The sequence below is a fragment of the Camarhynchus parvulus genome, chromosome 13 (assembly GCF_901933205.1).
Source record: "Camarhynchus parvulus chromosome 13, STF_HiC, whole genome shotgun sequence".
Taxonomy (NCBI): Eukaryota; Metazoa; Chordata; class Aves; order Passeriformes; family Thraupidae; genus Camarhynchus; species Camarhynchus parvulus.
This window is the reverse complement of record NC_044583.1, coordinates 2,399,082-2,422,542: the sequence shown is the minus strand read 5'-3', so window position 1 is coordinate 2,422,542 and position 23,461 is coordinate 2,399,082. Positions and strand designations below refer to the sequence as shown.

Below are 23,461 nucleotides of genomic sequence, written 5' to 3'. Positions count from 1 at the left end.
AATATGACAAATATGGAGCATGAATTAAGGTAAATGGGATATTTGGGTGTTGAGGCCAATTTAGTATTTGTCAAAGGGAACAAATTGTTGCACCTGGCAGTGAGGTCCCCTGTTTGCTGCACAGAAGAGGTGCTGGGTAGAAGTTGTACCTCCTTTGCAGACCTGCTTCATCTAGAAAAATCCAGGCCAGCAGCTACTAGCTAATTCTTATTTAGGTGTTAATAAATCTTTTTTTCTCTGCTGAGCTTGGCACCACCACTTGACAGAGACTCATCACCTCACAACACATGTGCTGGGAGAAATCATGGGCAGCAAATCCTGGAATCTGGGAGTGAAATCTTCCAAGTCATGCTAATAACTAACATTTTTGAAATACAGACAGTGTCACACATCTGGGTTTTCAGAATAACTGCAGCACACCTTTATGCTGAGACAACAATTTGAATGTACAAACAGAGTTTCCAGATGAGAATGTCACTGCCTAATCGAGGGAAACATATTCAGGTCAAGTGCCAGATAGAGTTATGCAGGATAGCAGTGCTGGTCCACACAGCCTTTAGGGAAGCTGCATAATCCTGAAATACTGAAAAAGAATCCAGAATCTGGTGCACAGCTTTGGAGGAAGCCATCAGAAGATATTTTTCTGTCTTGCAGACCATGGTTATTGATTATGCAGTTCTGTGATTCTCAGCCACGAGCTCTTCATTGACTGGAATTAGATTTATGAGGGCAGTTGCTTTCTCTGCAGCATGTTCTGTTTGTCACAGATGCCTGGCTAAGGGAAAGCACCTGTTATAAAATTCATGATGGTCTAGAGAACAGGATGGATAAACAGACCATGAAATTGCGCTAGGTCAGTCCTATGCTTCCAATCCCAAACATTCAAAACTTAATCCTCAAGTGACTTCCTTTTGTTTGCTTCCTGGTGTGTTAACATCCAAAATTTACTTTTTTTTATGGTTTGGGGTTTCTTTATTCTCATGTGAAACCTGAGATTCTCACAAAACTACTGATATTTAAAAGTGACCTGTCAAGGTTGAATGGCTATGACACAATTCCACATGGCAAAGACTGGAGACACTAAAATCTCACGTGGAATTCTCCACCCCACATGGGAAGAAAAAGCTATGTGAGAAAATCCAGGCTGTAATTTATCCTCTTTCATTATTTAATTGTCTTTAAAATACAACAGCCACGAGGGAACAAGCTTGATTCCTTTCTCTGTGTGTTAGACTATGGTAGTGCCACCTGCTCAGCATTTTTCTATCCTAATGTGGCTTTTCTTACCAAGCCCAAAGCAGAAATACCTGGAGGAGCAGCAGAAAAGCTGCAGAGCTTTGTGATAGAGTGAGGATTAGGAGGCAGGGAAGGGGTGATTCACTCTGGCTGCTGAAGACAAGCATGAAATCAAAGCTGCAGGCAGGAGTGGGAAGGATATTTGGGAGGAGTATGAACTGATTCCTGAGTTATTTATAGGGGGGAAGAGTGGGCTTTGCCTTAAGAAGGCTCTGCAGTTTTGGGTGCAGTTGCAGACATATTTGTACAAAGAGGAGACTTTGGGTGGAAGGAGAAACAGAAGATTCCTGCTCTGTCCATGGATTCATGATTTTATCTGAGCTTCCTCAGTGAGGATGAAGCCACCCCCCTTACTCCACTTGGAATATTTTGGTGAAAGTCTGAGGCCCTCAAGAGAGCAGCTGAGCAATTAACACAATATTTTCAGTAGTTGCAAACAGTTTTGTTGTCATATTGTTGGCTTTCCCTCTCACTTCTTTTTTTAAGTTGTGTTTGTATCTCTAAAAAACATGTACCAAGGGAAAGCTTGGGCCCCTGAAAAAAAAAAGCCATCATAATTAATTTTTGTTAATTGATTCAGATACTAAAAGCTGTATGGTTCTCAAATCAGTAGAAGCATAGAAACACAGAATGGTTTGGGTTGAAAGGGACCTTAAAAATCATCTTCTTTCACCCCCTGCCGTGGGCAGGGACACCTCCCACTGTCCCAGGCTGCTCCAAGCCCTGTCCAGCCTGGCCTTGGGCACTGCCAGTGATCCAGGGGCAGCCCCAGCTGCTCTGGGCACCCTGTACCAGGGCCTCCCCCACAATGAAAAATTTCCCCTCTAACCTAAGTTTCCTCTATTTCAGTTTGAATCCATTCCCCCTTGTTCTATCACTACAGTTCCTGATGAAGAGTCTCTCTCTGGTTTTTGCTCTTGAGCCTAAATATTTGTCCTCTCTCCAGGTACTGTCCCTGCCTGAAGCCTGACACTTTCAGCTTTAAGCAATTGGCAGATCTGCTCAAGCACAGAGATAAAAATCTGTTTGCCTGTTCACTGAGTTGTTTCACTAGAGATGCAAATTGAATGATTGCTGAGGCAAAAATGCTCCATAGCTGCTTGTGGAAGATCTGCAGGCATGATTATCTTGTTTTTGCAAGGAGAGGTATTAAATATTCGTGCTAGTTTCAGGAAATATGCACACATGTTTTTGAATATGGAATTGTGTGCCTCCCTGGTGAGTAGAATGAACTAGATCGAGCAGAGCATTTCAAAGCATCCTTGTGCTGTCTCTCCTCCTCAGAACAGAGAATATCTGCTTTGACTGCACTTCCTCGAGCCTCAGAGCTGCTGCAGAAATCCCAGCCACTGAGCAGCTGTGTCTATGCTTGAATGAAGTGTGTGCTGCTCCGTGTGTCAGCAGGAAGAGATAAAAATAGAGCTTTTTCCTCCTTGTTGTCATGGTCTGTGTTTCTGCTGGCTACCCCAAGCTATTTCTTCTTCGAGTCTGGTGTCAAGGGAATACATTTAAGTATTTCCTTACATTTAAGTGATGTTTGGTGCTGCAGTTGTGGATCATGGAGAGCATATGAAGGAATGTAAGGGTTGTAGCCATTTACACCTGGTGCTTAGTGGGGCAAGGCACATCAGGATTAATGAATGGCAGTGGTAGTGTTCAGGAACACATAATCATGGAATGATTACATGCAGGTGCTTTTATTGAAGAGCTCTGGGTGTCAGGGATACAGACTCAAATCTGACTCTGACATGGGTTTGAGATGAATACGTTTTTATATAACTACATATTAATTATTAAACTTATATTGTTCTATTGAATACATTGATTTCATCCAAGCATGGATTTTGTAATTTCCATCAACCCCCCCCAAACATTGTTTCTCATGATTCTTGTTACAATTAAACAATAATTATATCCAATTACCAAACAATCATCACATTTAACAATCATATCATTTATCATAGCAATCAAATGATTATACAGGTGCAGTTTTGCATGAGCCTAACATTTTCACAGGGCCTATCAGGCCTGACCTTCTTTCTACCCCGCCCTGAATATCCCATGATTTTAGAAACATTTTATCCCTATACTATCAGCAGCTCTTGCTGCTGTCCACACAGCTGGCATTTGGCTGCAGAAGTTGCCTGGTTTGTTTTGGTTTTTTTTTCCCTTTCCAGTAGGGGAGCATATTGAAATTGCTGAAAAAAATCCCCTGTCATGGAACTGTCAGGTTGCACAGTCTGAGGATGAAGCATTTTTCACTTTGTGCTCCCCTTCTGACACATGCTGGTCTCACACCTTTGCAGTGAGGAGTTCCCAACTCATACAGCAAAGCTGAGACCTGGCTCCACAGTCCAGGAAAGACAAGGAGCCACTGGAGAGGGTCCACTGGAGGCCACAAAGATGATGAGGGGTCTGGAGCATCACTTTTGTAAGGGGAGACTGCAGAAGCTGGGCCTGTTTAGTCTGGAGAAGAAAAGACTGAGAAGGGATCTCATTCATGGCCATAAATATCTCCAAGGTGTGTCAGAGGTTGGTGCCAGGCTCTTTTCAGTGGTGCCCAGTGACAGGACAAGGAGCAATGGCCACAAACTAAAACACAAGAAATTCCAGCTCAGCATGAGGAAGAACTTCATCACATTGAGGTGGCAGAACAGTGGAACAGGCTGCTCGTAAAGATCAGGGAATCTCCTTCTCTGGAGACATTCCAACCCCGTGTGGACACTTTCCTGTGTCACCTGCTCCAGGTGCCGCTGCCCTGGCAGGGGGTTGGACTGGATGATCTCCAGAGCTCCCTTTCTCTCCTAAAAATTCTGTGACAGCACCCACTCAGCTACTTCCAGATACAGAATTCATAATTTAAGAAGCCCTCTCTTCCATTAATTGATCTGCTGATGGTGGGACTGAAAAAGATACTGGGAAAGTAGAGTCTGATGTGTGAAATTTAGGAGTCAGTCACCACCTCAAGAACTGCAGAAACTCAAAACAAATGACCCAGTTTTATATTAACATGGACATGTGTAATACACACAATTACAGCAGGAAAATGAAAGTGTAAGCTTTAATTCTGTCTTAAAATAATTTTATAATATTCTACATGTAGATTCCAGCAGATGGCAAATTAAAATTCCTTTTGAAGTGAAGGATTCAAGAAGCAATAACATCACCTTTTAGCCTTTATGAACATTAAGATATTTTAAAAGTTTCTATTCTTTGACAGCTTGTCCTAGTTACCTGAGCACATGACACATTTCCTGGAAGGAAAATAACTATGCTATCAATCCAGATACAGTCTGTCCTTGATTTTTCCCTGCCTATTCATTTAAAGGGATCACAAGTAAAAGACATTTTCTCCAATTTAACCAGGGTAGGACTTTTTCCAGAGTCAGCCTCCATTAAGCAATAATGTGGAAACAAAGTTAATTTCCCATTCTTTGCTCTCAGATACCCACTTTACATCCATTACAATCTGTGTGCAATAATTAATTTCCCAAATTTGATCTTCCTGTTTGTTTTGAGCCAGTTCTTCCATTTTTAATATTTCCTTCAGAAAAGTGAAATGGCAGTAATATTAAATAAATAAGTTTTGGATGTTTTACTACAATTATTTGAGCCTTTCTTGAAAAAGAGCTCATTAATACTCATATTCCTGAGTATAATGTAAAGTATCATTTTATGTGGAAGGACAAGTCTGAGCCATTTCTCCAATTGTTCCATTGAGGGAATAATTCTTGCCTTAAAGCATGACTGGGGCTGTAAAACTAAAATCAAAATATTGAAATAGAAGGCATGTAATTTACTAACTCATACACTGGGATTATGAGTGGTCTATTCTGAAGTGGTTATAGTGATCAAGTGAGATAGCTCTACCCACTTTTTTGTGTGTTAGACTTCCAAGAGCCTCCCAGAATTGATACTCACCATCTGATGAATATTTAAGGCAGTGTGGTCTGAGACAAGTCACAAAGGCAGCTGCAACTGTTGAAATGCCTTTTGCAATGTGCTGCCATCCATTTCCAGCCACTGCCAAGTTTGATCTTAGCTTTACTGAGGTAAATATACCTTAATATTCCCTAGCTGTGTATTATCCCCCCTCTAAATTATCTTTTTATAAAGTTTATTTTAGTATTATTCAGTATTACATGGCCTTTACAGCACATCACCTGGCAGTTTGTGATTTCAGTTTTTTGTGGCCAAGTAGAATAAAGCACTGACCAATTTAGAAGGTTTATAAACACATTTAAATGGGATTTTAACAACCATCCAGAGCTGGGGTTTGATATTTGATAGATCTGCTGCAGAATTACACCTATAAATACCCTTTGAAAGCCTAATTCATCATTTGGATCAGTTTTGAGAGGACACCTTTAGCTGCAGCAGAAGACAAACAGAAGGTTTGGCTCCATGATCCAGGAGGTCCAGACTTCCAGAGCAGTCAGGCAGGTTCATCTCATCAGCACCAAAAAATCTGCTTCAAAGGCCCAGATGACTCTCAGTGATCATAACACCTGGATTTACCTACAACCTGAGAAAAAATCCTCCAAATGTGGGCCTTGCAAGCACTTGAATGAGCAAAACTATTTCTGCAGCAGGAGAAGGGATGTGGGGAGCCTTTGCAAGGTCACCTCCCTTTTCTTCTGAAGGAATGTTTAAAAGATTCTGGAAAAGAGAGAAATTATGTAGTGTGCTTATCCAGGGGGCTTATCATATTGTATTTGCACTTCCCCATCACATTTAATTAAGATTCCTTTTTAACTGATGTGGAATATTATTAGCTCCATTCACCCCATATCAGTAAAAAGGAATAATAATGGGATGTGATGCTAACAGGAGATGATAGGGAGCTGCTAATCTGACATATATATTGTGGAAGGGAAAGAGAAGGAGTGCTGTGACTGCCAGAGTCTGTTTTGGGGAGTTTGATGTCTTCAGTTTTACAGCCCCATTTTGTGGAAGGTATTACAGTGACAGATGTCTTTTAGGGCAGGTTGCTGGCTAACAGAGAATCAAAATAGACATTGGTTAGTATTTGGTTAATTGGCTTTCAGAGGAGGAGAAGTTTGCAGAGGTTTAGTGATAAACTAGTCAAAGTAGGTCAGCTAAAGGATTTGTAGGTCTAAATGAATTTTATATACCTGTATGGTAGAGTTTACTTTTAATATTATGAAATCAGTTGGGGATAACAAAATCAAACTAAATTAAACATTAATAGTACCCTTTCTTCCCCTTCATAGATAGAGAAAAGGTCAGTTTCAGGTTTCATCTGTAAAATACCAGTAAATTTATCCCTTTATATGAGATCAGAGCCAGAGGGAGCCAGGGAACAGGTATCAACTCTGAGGTTCAGAGCCATCTCCAGCCTCTGAGAGACAAGGAACTGCATTTTCCACTGTCTGAAGCTTTGTGTGTTTGGGGGTTTTTAAAAGAATATCCAAACAGAAAGCTTTACCCTGCAATCCTCTGGCCTGGAGATTGCAATGGTTTGGGCTACTGGGGTGACAGCCCAAGAGGAATGGTTGAAGTCTGTAAGTTAAACAGAGATGATGAAGAAAGTAAGAAAAAATTATCTCTAAGACCATTTCTCATGTGTCCCTGCTCCATTACTATTCTGTCCTTTCTAAATGGTGAATCTCACACATTCATTCATGTTTAAAATAGATGCCTCCAAGAGCACTGACAAAAATGTGTCTCTTTTTATTTCACTACCACTTCGAGCACCCAATTAGTTGGTTAAAATTAGATTCTGCCTTGAAAGGCTAAAATTGATGCTTCAAGTTTCCATAGTTACTGTCTTTCTATTAATTGTGCTCAGTTAAATGGAGGGGATTCTCTCTTGCTCACCCCGCTGGGTTTTGGGAGCTGTGCTGGACTTTTGTGCACCTGCAGCAATGGGGGCTGTGCTCAGGTAAGGTACCTGTGGAAGGTGTAAGAGCTGTAAAGAGCTGGTAATTTATTTCAGAGCTGTTCAGAGCTGTAAAGGTTCATAATTGTTAAAGTTTTGTTGAGGGGAAGCAGGAGGCAGGGACAGAATTGAAGTCAATTCTCTTAGCAGTGTTCACTCCCCAAGATGGACACAAACAAAACCAATCTAAGCCTTGTCCAGGAAAACATATAATCACAAAATCATGGAATGTCCTGGCTTGGAAAAGACCTTAAAGATCTTGTTTCCACCCCCTGTCATGGGCAGGGACACCTTCCCCAATCCCAGGCTGTTCTGGGCTCCATCCAACCTGGCCTTGGACACTCCAGGGATCCAGGGGCAGCCACAGCTTCTCTGGGCACTCTGTGCCAGGGCCTGCCCACCCTCCCAGTAAAAGATTTTTTCCTAATATCTGATCTAAACCTATTCTCTGTCAATTTGAAGCCATTCCCCTTGTCCTGCCACTCGATGCCCTTGTAAACAGAAATCCAATACTCAAACATTTAATCCTGCCTTCCCTTTAGGAAAATTTTCCTTCTTTGGGGATTAATCACAGCCAGGCTTTGAGACAGGCACTGGGGCTGTGGACAGGAGCCCAGGTGGATCCTGTGTCACCCCATAGAGGCACAGTGGCCTCCAGTGGCAGGAGATGCCTGCAGAGGATGCACGTCTGTGCTTTGGCTTCAGTTCAGCAGCTCAGGGAGCCAGGGCAGGAGGGGGCTGGCTGCCTGCAGGGCACTGTTACAGCTCCAGCAGCAGCCAGGAAATGCTTCCTCCTTTTCACCTTCACAGCAGGATTTATGATGCTCGGTGAGCCTGTTGTCTCTCTCATAAAAGAGCTTGTATGGTAGAATAAAATTATTTTTTTATTTAAATTTGACAGAAGACAGTAACAAGAATTGGCTTTCCATAATGTACATTAAGCAGTGTACAGACGTATTCTGTCCTCCCGACATTCAGGGCTTTGTCTTCTGCGGTGACTTTTGCTCTCTTTACAATATTTCATGTCCTTATATAACAGAGGCAAACCCCACCCACAGCAGCAGCCTCCTGAAAATGGTTAGAGTGACACCCCCACTCCTGGTCACATACAAAAGATGTGAGCCACAAAGCTCAAAAATTTTTAAATTTCTCACTCAAAGTCCACCTTTTTGGGATGTTTTGCCTAAAATCAGCCTTCAGCAGAGGTCTGGGTAGCTGCTTGCTGCTCTAGTCTTTCAGTTTAGGGCATTTGAGGACATTTAATTAGGACATTTAGGCTGCACAGCACCTGGTTTGCCATGAAAGCAAAGAAAAGCATTTCCTTTGTGGTATTGAGACCAACCCACCACAGATCTTCAGGGGAACATTGTCCTCAGCCACTGCCCACACCCTTCCCAGGTACTGAAGGGCAGAGCAGTCCCCCCAGCTCCAATTTCAATTTTCCTGCACTATTCAGTGCTTTTACCTTACTGTGTGCATTAAAACAAGGGCAGAATGGCTGGTGCTGTCTGCCCACACTGTATTAAAAACACATTTATAAGATTAAAATAATTTGGGCTTTTTTTGTTTGGTTGGTTTGGGTTTGGATTTTTTTGGGGGGAGGGGTGGGGGGAAGGGATCTGTTTTCAGCTGTGAACTCTTAAAAACAGACACTGTGAGCTTGCAGAAATGGGAAATACCCCCCAAAAATACTTTTTCATATATTGCAGGAGTAATGTCTCTCTAATCCCCTCTTCAAGCAACACAAACATTCAGTGCTGCATCCCCCAGGACCAACATTTGATTAGAGCTCAAAAGATGATAAGGAGCATCCTGGATGTGTGCACATGCAGTCTCAGGGAGGCAGCAGATTAACCCTCAGTTTGGGGAGGAAAGGGGTTAAATTCTAGTAGAAGGATATTACCTGAAAAAGTTGATATTTTTATGGGAAGAAAAGTGGTTTTTAGCCAAAGAAGAATGAGAGGAGCTGCAGACCCCGTGCTCTGTCTGCTCCTTCAGCAGCTGCAGGAAGCCATTTACCCTGGGCTGTGCTCTGGCACCAGCAGGCTGTGGAAGCCAGCAAATCAAATTATGCTTTCACATATCTCAGAATATGCTGGCAGAGCTATTAGATAGCTGAGACGATTCCTTTAATACACAGCCATGTAAGATTGGTTTTTATAGTGAGGTAAATAATCTCAATTTAAATTAATTGTCAGTGTCAGCGTGGACAGTAACCTGAGAGTGAGCTGGAAGTGACCTCTGTGCCTGGATGTTGGAGCAGTGGGGGGTTACAAATCTCCCACAACATTTGTGCTATAATTACCCTGATTAATGATACTGCCTTTAAACCCAAGCACTGGATTAAGGCTGCAAGCTCCTGGTGGGGAGAAGTTTCCATTTTGTTCATTCCTCCAAATTCATTAATGCAGAACAGGTCAAAGAGATGGGAGGGCAGACAGTGAGAATTACTTGGGTTTCTGTTTAATACTCCAGTTTGAGGAAGTCATTAGTGATGTTTGGGATTATTTGGCAAAGTGTTAGTTAAACTGGTTCAATTTTGTTCTGATTGAATAGTGTTTTTGTCTTTCAGTTCTATTTCTGTCATTTTATCATGCTGATGATGGATTTTTATTCACTTTCTCTTTTTTTTGTGGGTTTGCATTTTTGGTTTGTTTTGTTTTTGGAAAAAAAAAAGAGAAAGATTAAATGGGCTTTTTAATCCCAAAAAGGCTTAAGGATGATCAGTGAAGCCAGAATGTCCACAGAGATCCTCCAAATGACACAGAGAGGGTTTTTCAGTGCACGCTGTTTGCATTGGATGTGCTGTTTCAGACTCTTTATCGTGGTGAATATTCATTAAGCCTGCCAGGGGCAGGAGCTGCAGTCAGTACAGCATCAGCAGAGGAGGCAGGGAAGAGAGAAATCAGGTTAATGACTAGCTTTCCCTGCAATTTGCTTCCTGCTTATTGCCTGATCTCAGTTTTAAACAAATTCATTTAATTAATGTGTTTTGCTACTTTGACCTGCGGACAGAAGGGGCTGTGATTAATGATGGAGTGTTCTGAGTCTTACAGTAGATTCAGCCCTCATGCTCTGCTGTCTAGAAAAGAGCATTGAAAAATATTTCCTTTAAATTTAATTTTGATTGAAAGCTTTTATATTTTCTTATTCCATGAGCTACCAAGTTTTCTAAAGACAGGGACAAAGTGGGGAGGGATGGAACAGAGTGCAAACAAGCTGCTGTCTTGGCTGAGCATGTCACACAGTCAAAGATGTCTCTGCAGGGAGACAGAGCTGCACAGAAATGTTTTCCTCTTCTCCCCCTTGAGCAGGGGCACATCTGTTCTAACATGAGTTAGCCTCTTCTGACAAAGGCTCCTTGAGAAAGCAGCAGAGCCATAGGAGGTGGAGAGGTTGTTCATGACACTCAGGATACATGGGCAGCTCCCATCATGGGAAGTGAGCACCACCTGTTCTCAGTAAACAGCAGATTGGAGCTCTGGGGCTGTGCAGGGTCAGGGGAAAACCATGTGGCCTCCCCAAAAGCGAGAAAAATGTCAGTGAGATAGAAACTGCAGGCCTGATGGAATAGCCCAGACCTGATGGGATATTGATACCTGGGCTGAGTGATGACATGTTCTGTGAGCAGACATTTTGTCCCAAATGTATGAGACATCTCAATTTCAGACTGTTTGTACCCATCGCTCGGCATTATCTCTCAGCTTGGATGGTTTTACAGGCTGGGGAAAGCCAGCCCTTCCATTGAGTGAATTTGCAAGTTCCACATCTGAAAGACAGCACCTTAAATCTCAGTGACAGACCTGTACTTCAGGGTTCTGCACCAGAGCTTCTGAGCTGTACTGGGGCATTGCTGTCATAACTAAAATGTGGCCTTTGAAGGGGTGGAACTGGAGTAACCTTAAGAACATAAGGCTGTGCTCTCTCAGGCATTTTTGGACAGAAGATGCCAATGCCTACCTAAGTGAAAATCCTATGAAAAGATTAGGGCTGGGGAAGTTGCAAACAGTTGCACAGGATTTTTTTGTGGCTGCCTCTGTTAAAGAGATTAGTTTCAAACTTCTTCTTTTTTCCAAAATGCTCTGGCATGGTCATTAGTGCAACACCCACTGAGCCGTGGTGCTGCTTACCTGGCTCGTGAGGATAGAATTCAGCTCCTTTTTTCCTAGCTACCCAAAAGTTAGCTGTCTCCAGCAGAGAGAGGAGAGGAACAGAGAAAATTTGGATTTTTTTCAACGGAATCATTTAGGTTGGAAAACACCTCCAAGACCATCATGTCCAAACTTTGACTGATCACCACCTTGTCAGCCACACCGGAGCGCTGGAGTGCCATCTCCAGTCATTTCTTGAACACTACCAGGAGCGGTGACTCCACCACCTCTCTGAGCAGTTCCTCCCAATGCTTGACTTCCCTTTCTGGGAAGAAATTCTTCCTAATGTCCAACCTGAATCTCTCCTGGTGCAGCTTGATGTCCTCTTGTCCTGCCACTGAGAGAAGAGGCTGATCCCCACCTGGCTACAACCTCCTGTCAGGGAGATGTAGAAAGCAAGAAAGGCTCCAAAGAGAGTGATAAGGATTCAATACCTCAATACTAATTTAATACTTCTTAAACCAAGCATTTAAACCAGGTGGTTTGTTAATAGACTGCAGCATGAATTAAATTAGACATGGTAGATTGGATGCCTACATTTCTGGTGTCTGGATTTAAGAAAGGGGTGTTTAACTCTCTAAGAAAAGGAAATGTAGGTACCTACAGTTACTACAGGTTGAATTTTAGGGACTTGGTTCTTTGTTGGTGTCCAGGCTTCCTGCACAGAGCAGGGGAACCTCTGAAAAAGCTGTGTGCTGAGAGCAGGACTGCCTGGAGCATGCAGGTGAGGATCAGTGAGGGGACACAGCTCACCTGCAGCCTGCTTCCTTTCTGGAATCTTGGACACTGTGACTTCCACATTGAATTCTGAAATAGTTTGGGTTGGAAGGGACCTTAAAGCTCATCCTGTCCCAGCCCTCCCACTGTCCCAGGCTGCTCCAAGCCCTGTCCAGCCTGACCTTGGACACTGCCAGGGATCCAGGGGCAGCCACAGCTTCTCCAGGCAGACATGACCCTCTATATCTGACACTGTGTAGGAAATCAGGTGTTCCAGAGCAATTAGAGCTTGTTGAAGCAGTGCCTGTTGACCGAGGTTTTTATGGTTTGAAGTCCTGTGAGGGGCAGAGGACTGCAATACACGACCATTAAATGCCTCTGGAAGAGAAAAAGCATTAGCTCTGCACCATACCCAGTTCCCTCCAGCTTTCACATAGGTGATTTGAGGATATGGAGGTTTTTTTCTCTGTAAGTTTGCCTGTGCACTTCAGACAGCAGTCACGGGATGGAAAAAGAAGTATTTTGAAAGACAGCCTAGAAGTCCTTTCATGCCAGCTAAATATGTGACCTACTCAACTGCAGAGTCTCTGCTGCTCTGGCTTCCATTTAAAGTCTACTGAGACATTTGTATTTCGGTGAGAGTAGGAAAGGGATGGGGTGAAAAGTTCATCTCCCATTTTAGCTTGCAGACACACAGGCAAAGAAGCATCAGGACCTGCAGGTGCAGCCTAGATTTTGGGTTCTGCTGCATGCAAGCATTTAAAAATTTAATTATTTGGTCATTGAACATGAAGTCTAAAGCATTCCTTGAGAATAAAAGAAAAAGTTCAAAGTAATCCCAAAAAATTACCCCAGGAAATGACCAGACTCTGGGCTTTTATGTATGAACTCAGGCAACCCCCCTCTCTAGCTGTAGGAAGAAGAGAAGTGTAATGTTTTAAATTAAGTGTTATAAATATAACCAGGGGGTTTGTTTTATTTAGATTTTCCTCTAAGTTTAATAAACAAATTTTAAGCACTCAATTAAAGATGCAGAAAATATGCAAAAGAAGTACAACTAATCCCATTAAATGTAAAATGACACATAAATAGAAAGCTTTTGTTGTTGAATCCCTGCTGATAAGAAACAGAAGAGATATTTAAGGAAGCCTTGGAATCTAGGTAGTAAATGACATTTATCCTTGATCTGAAATGCCTCAACATACGACTTTGTCAGTGCAGCTGAACTGTGACCTTCCAGCCTGCCAATACAGATAAACACACACGTTCTCAGGTAAATCATGCAGAAGAGACATTTCCTGAGGACTGGAGAAGCCCCACTTGTAGGAAATTATGGTTATTAACTCATTAGATTCTCTGTGTCTGTCTTTTTGTATTCAAGCTCTCCACACAGCTGTAAGGATAATTAGTTTCCTTGGATTAGTGAGTATTAAGGAGTATTAAAATGCTTAGTTCATATGGACAACAAACGTATTCAGAGGATGGGACAAAACCAGACATAGGTGCAGGCAAACCCCACAGTCTGAGAGAATCCTGATTCCAGGGTAGGTGGGATGGATTTCTTGTGTTTGGATGATGAAGTCAGATGTTTTTGTGGCAAATGTTACTGACTTCATCTGGTGAGTTGATTTGCCAAATCAGAAGCAGATTAAAGGGTTGTTTTCCTGCTCTGAATTAGATTTCAGTAGTACAGATGTGGATGTGCGCCCCATTAGTCTGGCAAGAGGTTTTATACAAGAGATTCTTTGCCTCAGGGATACCCTGGATTCTTGCATGTTACTGAATTTGTGCGGTCAAATGGATTACATCAAGTCACTGTCATTGTCCCATGGCCTCTGTTCAGCCTCAAAAGTTGATCAGAGGAGTGGAGCACCTGTCCAGGAGAGGCTGAGAGAATTGGGATTGTTCAGCCTGGAGAAAAGAAGCTTCATGATGGGTTTTCTCTTTGAGCTAGGTCTTATGAGCTCTTAGAGGATCTATCATACATGAGATAGCCTAGCTACTGCAAATGGTATAGAATTAGTAGGAGGACTTCTGAGGTAGTGTTGGAAACAGAAAAGTTTTAATAAAAGGCAAAATAACAAAATTCTTGTAGAGAAAACTTGAGCTTGGGGCAAGAGGTTCTTGCTCTTGCTAAAACACTACACAAAAGTGATTATTTCCTTTGTTCTCTTCTTTTTCTAGTGAATTATTTAGGTGGGACTTTTTGGCTTCTGTCTAATTGGGTAGCCTTAGGTTTGAGGTGAAGTCTTAAAGGTCTTATGAGGTGTCTTTTTTACCAAATTGAAGAAAGAAACTGCTGGGCTTTTTTCCTTTTTAAGGAGACAAAGGATAATTTGGTCATTCCATCAACAGGGGGCACATTCCTACACTTCAGGGTGACCTTACTGCCTCTCCCAGTCCCTGAGAGACTGGTGGAGAGAGACTATTTAAAAGGGCCTGGAGTGACAGGACAAGGGGAATGGTTTCAAACCCACACAGGGAAGGTTTAGATCAGTTATTAGGAAGAATACAAGGTAAGTGTATGAAGCCCTGGCTCAGGCCGCCCAGAGAAGCTGTGGCTGCCCCATCCCTGGAAGTATTTAAAGCCAGGTTGGACAGCACTTGGAGCCACCTAGCCTAGAGGAAGGTGTCCCTGCCCATGGCAGGGGGTTGGAACTGGGTGAGATTTGGGGTCCCTTCCAACACAGGCCATTCTATCATTTTATGTTTCTATGCTCATCCCAAAGTGGCCCAGCCATGCACTGCAGCTCCAGCTGTGCTCTGGTGGCCCTGCAGCTCACAGAGTTCTCACCCTCTACTCTTCAAAGCAATTTTTCTACTGTTCTTTTGCTACAGGGTTCTTCCCAGCCAGGGCAAGGGTGGGTCAAACATGATTTGAGGTCACCTTCAGCTGTCTTTTTCCTGCCAGGAACAGAAAAAGAGCATTGGGTCTGGGCCAGTGTTTGGAATGCATATTGTGTGGTTTGCTGGGGGAAAGAGAGGATTTATTTGTCAAATAAATCCTTAATTTATTATGTACAATAGGAAAGCTCACATTTTTGTATTGCAGCAGAAGGACAATTGATTAATAATTTGGAAAAAGGCCAAGACACACATTTTCCACCTTTGTAATTTGTCATCTCAGAGAAAGAAAAGTGATATAAAAGGTACCTGAACAAAACAATTTATTAAACAGAAATGAAAGCTGGTTCATATTAATGCGTTTATTATGAAAGGCCTTTCTAGGACACTGTTGTTACTTACAGGAAACATGTAAAAAATCTGAAGCTGATACTTAGGACCATAGGAAATGTACAGAAAAGCTACCACTGATAAAATGGAGGAGCTCTTCCATTAATAATAACATCAGAAAAGCTATATGAGACTCGAGAGGTTAAGGTCATTAAAGCAACGTCAGCAGCTCCTAGAAAGAACATAAAGTCAAAGCTCCTTCATCATTAAATACAATCTTAGGGGGAAAAGAAGTGTACAGTGTCTTCTAGTTCTTGATTAAATATCACATTGTAAAAGCAGCATTGTAAAATGGAGCTTCAGAGACGCCAAAGATTTCATGTGCCAAAACCTCTTATTCTGATGGGTTCAGAGATGGTTCTGATGTGTTTTGTACACACATTCCTTGGGCTTTGTAACATGGACCTGCTGCATCACTATAGAAAAGCTTGAAAAAGGAATCCTGCTTCCCAGCCTTGTTTTGCTGCCAGGCAGGAGAAAGGTTATCAGGCAGCAAAATATGTCTTTTCAGCTTTTGAACCTAAAATCAGAGCCTTATGTCTGCATGCACCACACAGCATTTATTTCATAAAATAGAAAATTGTACAAACAACATAACAGAAGATGAAGAATTGTTAAAGAATAAGAAATACAAGAGCTGCTGAAGTTAATACAGCATTCTACAGCTGCAGGGGTACAGAGCAGCCAGTACCAGATGTTTGCTGGCAGAACATTGGGGATCACCCTCTAGAATGTCTCTGCTTTGTTTTCTCTTCCTGCCCTCTTTAACCTGCAGGAGACCTTGGACTTCTTGGTTTCTTCTCCCCCATCCAGGGTCCTCATTTCCTCTTCCAAGGGACATGGAATCCCTCTGAAATGGTTTTCCATCATGGTTCCCCCTCCTTCTTTACCCCAAACATCTTTGTCTCTTCAGCTGGACAGCTCTGATACATGATGCTGAGATTTAATCAGATCAGTGGTGTTGGAATTGTTTGTGTGGCTTTGTGGATTTGTGTGTGGCTAGGAGTGTTACAAGGGTGAGAGTCCCATGTTTTGTTACTGAACTTTTAGGGTGTAGATAAGAAAGTTTTCATCTGATTTGAGGGCTTTAGCATCAGAGCATAAACACTGAGTTTCCCCCTCATCACAGTTGTTAAAACACTTACCATGATACATTAAAATAGATATGCTGTTCCTATTCAAAATTGGCAGTTATGTAAATTACAACAAATGTTCGAAGTATAAAAGGAAAGAAAACAACCAAGTCTTAAGGCTTTCACAGGAAAACCTAATTCTGTAGCATTTTATTTTGCTAGAAATTTGTCCTTGTCAGAGCAACATAGGCAAACATTTCAATCTGATTAACTCCATCTAATCAAAATAATGGAAACAAAATTAAAACTGACTTCATCCTGCAAGCCTAAAACTGGGGATAGAACTTACTTTATATTTGCCTGTATAAAATACTGTGATCTAGAGAGGATATCAGGGTATTCTATGATTCTGTGAAGACCATGAATATTTCTGAGACCAGACTGTGCACCCTGATGGAAGTAATCCTGCAGTAGCTCTGCCCAGGCAATTCAGTTTATTCTGCTTTTGCTCTGTGTCTGCTGCTCGGCCACTTTGCATCCATAGCTACACACAAACACGCATGCTCAGGTTCCTCTCTGGGATGCACCAGCTCAGAGTCACACAGTGTGTCAGCTTGGAAGGGACCACAGCACTCATCTGGTCCAACCTCCCTGTTCAAGCAGAGCACACAGCACAGGATTGCATCCAGATGGTTCTGGAATATCTCCAGTGAGGGGAACCCCACAACCTCTCTGGGCAATCTGTTCAGAGCATGGTCACTGCACAGGAAAGAAGTTCTTCCTCATGTTCAGGTGGAACTTCCTGGGCATCCATTCTTGTCCCCTCTTGTCCTAATCCATTCCTGTTCCCTCTTGTCCTGATCCATTCCTGTCCCTTGTCCTAATCCATTCCTGTTCCCTTTTGTCCTGATCCATTCCTGTCCCCTCTTGTCCTGATCCATTCCTGTCCCCTCCTGTCCTGCTGCTCAGCACCACCGAGCCGAGCCTGGCTCCGTTCCAGCCTTTTGACACTCTCCCTTCTTTCCCTGCACGAGGATTCCTGGACACATCCATCACAGGATGGTTTGCTAAAACGCCCACCTGGATGTGCACAATGCCAAGGCTGTCACCCCCTGCCCTGGCCACTCTTCTAACACTGTCCCAAGAGGCTCAACACCCTCAAACACACCCTTCTGCCATGCAATGTGCTCGTGTTTTCTGCTGTAAAACACTTCAGTGGGCTGCATCACAGTGAACTCTTACTCAAAACACTTCAAATCCAAAAGAACAAAATGCGATCCAGAGCCTGTTGCACCCAGGAGCACGAGGAGAGGGTCAGTGCATGCAAACACTGAGTGGACTGGACAAGAACCAGTGGATAACCCCCAGATGAGCAGCCAGGCAAACGAGAGTCACTGTAGGCTGAAGCCTTTCAAACAGAGAGCTGCTGCTCACTGAGTGCCTGTGTTTAAAGATGCTTTAAGCTTTTCTTGCTGTTTTGACTTTTTCAGAACCTGAGGCGGGAGAGGTGTCCCCCCCAGTGGGAGCTGGTGTGAACAGCAACAGCTGGACCTTTAAATTCGGACCGGGCAATTCCAAACAAGGTGGTCCTGGTGAGTTGCCAGACAAATTCATTATCCCAGGATCTCCTGCAATCATCTCCATCCGGCAGGAGCCACCCAACAGCCAAATTGACAAAAGTGACTTCATAACCTTTGGCAAGAAAGAAGAGACCAAGAAAAAGAAGAAAAAGAAGAAGGGAAACAAGACTCAGGAGAAAAAAGAAAAGGGCAACAGCACCACTGAGAACAGTGACCAGTGAGGGAGTTATACTGAAAAAACCCTCTTAGCCAGTTTTTGTAATAATGGCAGATTTCTCCTATGTAGCAAATCCCAACTTCTTCCTATTGTTAACAAATTTCCTGTATGTACAGACTTGAGAAAATCAGCAGGAAATTCAGTGTCTGTCTAAATTGCTTAACAGGTTTTGTCTTAAAAGCTTTATTAAGTCTGGTGTTAACTCTTTTTCTCCACTCTGGCTTGTTTTCAGAATCTAAAAAGCAGACACAAGTTTCCTTTCTCCTACGCCGAAAAGGAGAATCTTCACAGTACAGCCAGTGAGAGGTTGGACTCTGCACTGTGGTTCCTGTGCTCCTGTCTTGATGACACTTACAGGACAGGTTTAAAAGTTTTAATGTTGTGCACCCTCTATCTGATTGGAAATATTTGTGTGCAGATGTCAGCTAGGTGATATGAGATCAGATTATAAAATGCAAGAAGAGCTGGTAAATATGCAACAGAGGAAACACCTAATGAACACAAATGTTCAAAGATGTTCAGGCTGGGGAGAAAATGTCTGAAAGAGAGATGAGCAGACTTATCAAATCCTGAGAAGTCACTGTGTGGAAATACTGACTCCTATACATGACGTATTGTACACACTGCTTCAAATGAAACCTCACATTTACAGCTCTTTAAGACACCATAAATTCTATCTCTTTACCAAGCAAGCCATTGGAAAAATTGTCCCTTAAAGCCCTGCATTACCCTGGTAAGGCTAGCCCTCAGAGAGTAACAAGGGCTGGGCTGACATCCCAGGAATGTAACTGTGATGCTCTGTGTCCCTATTTCCACATTATTTTGCACATTATGTCTCTGAAAAGGTCAGAGTTTTTCCACGACACTTATGCAAAAGAGAGAAAAAAAGTAACATTAACTATGCTATTTGTTATTTGAGATATTTATTTATAAAGAAATATAGCTGTAAATGTTAAAGAAATATGATGCCCTTTAACCCAAACAGAAGTCAATCTAGAGCCATTATAAATTACAATTGCTGCTATTAAAGTGCTTTAGAAAAATTGCCTGAACCATCTGTATTATATCGGCCACTTGCCAATCACAGCTTTATTCTGTCGGGTGACTTGGGGGCTGCCTCTTGCATGTGTTAATAAATACAAGAATATCTTCTCTTTCTTTTTTGCATTATTCTGCACTTTGAATACACCTTTGCAAACAAACTGTCCTAATATGAAGAAGCAGAAGCAAACTCCTCACACAGATGGATTTACTAACCTGCTAGCTCTGTGCAGTACCTTGGTGTGACCTCCCACACGACCTTTTCTGATTTTAGTTTTACTTTTCTATGAGATTATGAATTCCTGACCCTACTAACACTCCTTATGTAAAATTCAAGTACTGTATGTATGCTGTATGCTCTTATAAGAATCCTGAAATATTTATTCTGTGCTTGTGTATGTGAATGTCAATGCAACTATTATTAGAGTGGACTTTAAGCTTTACTGTTGAATGTAAATTCATTATTTCTTTTTTGTACACTTGTGGAAAAGTGGAGTAGTGTTAATTTTTTAAGCCACTGTTGATTATCAGTTTTTTTTTGTGTATGAAACACAAGTAAAATATCTTTCTTAAACCAAGCCATGCATGCATTTTGGGATTTATTGGTAAGAATCTGTGAAGCTGAAGTTCTGTGAATTACTAAACCTAAGGGTATAAATGGAGTATTGAATGTGGTTGAGGATGTTGATTTAAAACCAATACATGTATTTTTAAATAGAATATGGCTGATGAGGGAATTCCAAGGAGTTTTCTACATTATTGTACATTCACAGAATAAAGCTCAAGTGTTGTGTTAATTGGAACTGTGTAAGAAACTACATAGCTCTGAAATTTCCAAAGGCCCTTTAATCTAGGATCAAAGAGAACAACTGGATTTCTTGAGACATGTCCTGGATGTTTTAAGTTTCCAAACTGCTGACAGTTCAGAATAGAACAATTCCTATTCATTTTTAAGAACCTGCAGCAAATCTTAAAACATCACAGCAAAGCTCTAATAAAAGAATTCATATCTCAAAGCATGAACCACCAATGGCCTCATGTGGTCTATTTAGAGTCTTCTTTTGTTACCAGTCTTGTTTTACTGGCAATAAAAAGGTGCTACTTGAGAAAGAGAATCCTTGATTCACTTTTAAAGGCTAGACAAGAGGAAAAAAAACTTAAGCTTTGGGGAGGCAACTGTTCTTTTATGCAAATGTGCTATGCAAGTACATTTAGGTGTTTATTTTTATTTGGTGACTAATCCAACAGCTCCCAAAACGTTCATCAACTGTAGTTACAGTGGTAGCTTAAACACACAGAAGAATACTCTTGTTATGTATTCATCATAAAATAGCTCTCTTAATGCCTCTGGCAAAAATTCAGGACAAAGATTTAATTCTTACAGGAATCTTCTACACTTGATTATTTTTAGATTTTAATTGAATATTGGTTTTTCTTTTGAGTGCTTGCATTTTCCCCTATGCAAGCCAGTCTGACTCATTCATTTTTCATCAGTGGCCATACACAGCTGGTTTTCCAAGGCTTGCATTTATTAAAACGAACCAAGAGCTGCAGCATGTCTCAAATTTGCTGGTTTTAACACAAAATTACATTTACCAATGCTGCCTTTATTGCAGGTGCTTACTGCAGGGGGACTGTATGCTTGAGTGCCTGGGGAGACAAAACATAATCTGAAGATAATCATTCCAGCATGATTACCAATGATGATAATCATTCCAGTCTGGAGAGCTGATAGAACAGAGAAAAAACTCTCACAGGAGAGGAGGAGCTCTTGCTGGATTTGTTTCAAAAGAGGCTGGGATGCACCAGGAGAATATACATCCCACACAATCACTGTGTTGTCTGAATACTGAATCAGGCACCTCACTAGATTTTATAAAGATTTTTCCATATTTGGACCCTCTGGGACAACTAGAATGCTGAGATGTCTACAGTGAAATTTGGCTATTTCATAACTAATGTACAAATGATACCATTGACATCCTTATTTTGGGTGTCCAGGAGGAGAAACCCTTGACAGGAAGTATGGTTGGAGGACCAGGGGTAGGTGGGGGCAGGATCTGCACATCCCACCACAGTTTGGGGGTTACTGTTTTAACACCACACAACGATGCAAATTGAGAACCAGAGGTGGCCAATAACAACACAAATTAGGAAAAAAAAAAATTCTTTAATCCTCCTGCTGACAATGAAATGAGCATGACAAAATACACTGCAGAGTTTGCTAACAAGGAAATTATAGTTTTGGGGCTTTTTACCGCTTGAACATTTATGTCTTTCAGAATCCATATATACTCTCTGTGAGCATATTGTCTTTGGAAGTCTGGTTTCTATGCATACAAGATCAATGATGAAAACTACTGGGCTTTTATAACAATAAACCTGAGCTATGTTGTATATTAATTACATCCTGTCATTAAAAAAAAATCTCATTTTACATTAGGCTTCTAAGACTTGGTCTTGTGCAGTTTCTTTCTGCTCAGCCCATGGGTCATTGCACATCATATGAGGGGATCTCATTAAAAGTTTTCCAATCATCTCACATCAGGGGAAGAATACAGAACCCCAAATGCCATTCCCAAATTTCACATATGAAGATCAGTCATGAAATTAATTGCAGGTACTTTTGATACCTTTTAGAATCATCTTTCATTTCTGCTTCTACTTCACTCATTCAAGACCTGCTTGTGTCAACAACTGGATAAAATAAACCAGGTACAATTTTCCTTCCAAACCCAATTCTCCCCTCGCAGCAGTTTTGTAGATCTTGTGTAAAACAAATATTAAAGAAGGAGCTGAACCATTTCCCTCATTTGAGTCCTAAAGAATGAACAGGGTCCTCAGTTTTGCTGTTATTTGATTGCTTAGAAACTACTGACTGTTCCTTGACTACAAACACCTTTTTAAGATAGTGCCAAGAGCCCTGTGTTCTGTTAAGGCTCCTGTAAATATGCAGAAGTATAAAAGTTTAATCAAAAGTTTGGCTTTGGTGAGTGAGTGTACCCTGAAGTCCTTTCTTCCTCTACAAGTCTGTGAAGGAGAAAAGAGTGAACAGCTGACAATGTTTTGGTAGCACACACAGCTGAACCTGCATGAAGCAAATAGCTGCTCTGGAAGCAGAGCTGAGGGCTCCAAGCACAGCAATAATAAATCCTGGATGGGAAGGGCTTCCTGTGGTGGTTGGAATCAGAATTAGGCTCACATATGCCTGGGTGGCTTGGCTGCACCAAAACTGAACAGTCAGAGAATGCAGAGCACAGCTCTGACAGAATAAATGCTTTAGCACATTGGACTGACCTTGTGCAGCTTTAACCAGCATGCTATGGAATCAGTAGTGATGGCATATACATTAATTTTCCATTAGCTCTGGATAGGGGGATGCTGCGCTCTCTGCTCTCCTGGGTTCATTCTGCTCTCTGTGGATCCCCAGGCGGATCCCTGGAGGATCCAGTGCCACTGCTCTGCCTTTGCAGGGTGGGAGTTGTGGGTATCCAAGTATTTACAGAGACAAACCTGTCCTGAGCTCATCCCAAAATGTGGCCACCAAGGGAGGGGATTGTGCCCCACCTGCAGAGCTGCCCCAGCACTGGCAGGAGCTGGAGCTGCTGCAGCCAGGCCAGAGGAGGCCCCAGGATGAGCAGAGGGATGGAGCAGCTCTGCTGGCAGGAAAGGCTGGCACAGCTGCCATTGTTCACCTGCACAGGAGAAGTTTTGGGGGGACCTCAGGGTGGCCTTGCAGGGCCTGAAGGGAGCTGGCAAGAAAGATGGAGAGAGACAATTGACAAGGGCCTGGAGGGACAGGATGAGGGAAATGGCTTCAAACTAAGAGATTGTCAGTTTAGATTATATGTTAGAGAAAAATCTTTCCCTGTGAGGGTGGGGAGGGCCTGGCACAGGCTGGATGGGATCTGGAGCAATCTGGTCTGGTGGAATGTGTCCCTGCCTGTAACAAAGGGGTGGAACTAGATCATACTTAAGGTCCCTTCCAACCTGAACCATTCTATGATTGTATATGTAAAATCTGGGACATGGTTATGTTGTACAGAAAACCTCAATACCCACTGTCACTGATAATACTGCTTAGGTATCATGAAGATCTGATTTTTCAGAGTGATTCTAATATGGTGACATTAGGCACCTACTTCTAGAGTATTTGTATTCCAGGTGCCTTAGGCTGGCTTAGAGAACTAAAGAATTAAATCCTTCAGCATGAAGCACCACAGAATTATCTCTGCCACATGAGAAGAGCA

The 23,461-nt window shown here is 42.2% G+C and overlaps 1 protein-coding gene across 1 annotated transcript in view; it reads left to right on the top strand.

The window, feature by feature from the left end:
* Positions 1 to 19,789, top strand: part of LOC115908828 (protocadherin alpha-C2-like) — a gene marked incomplete at its 5' end in the record, with an annotated part of 49,650 nt that extends 29,861 nt beyond the window's left edge. Inside the window, one exon of the mRNA XM_030957691.1 lies at positions 17,864 to 19,789. Coding sequence (XP_030813551.1) covers positions 17,864 to 18,174 — 311 coding nt within the window. The remainder of the gene's footprint in view (positions 1 to 17,863) is intronic.
* Positions 19,790 to 23,461: the final 3,672 nt, after the last annotated feature.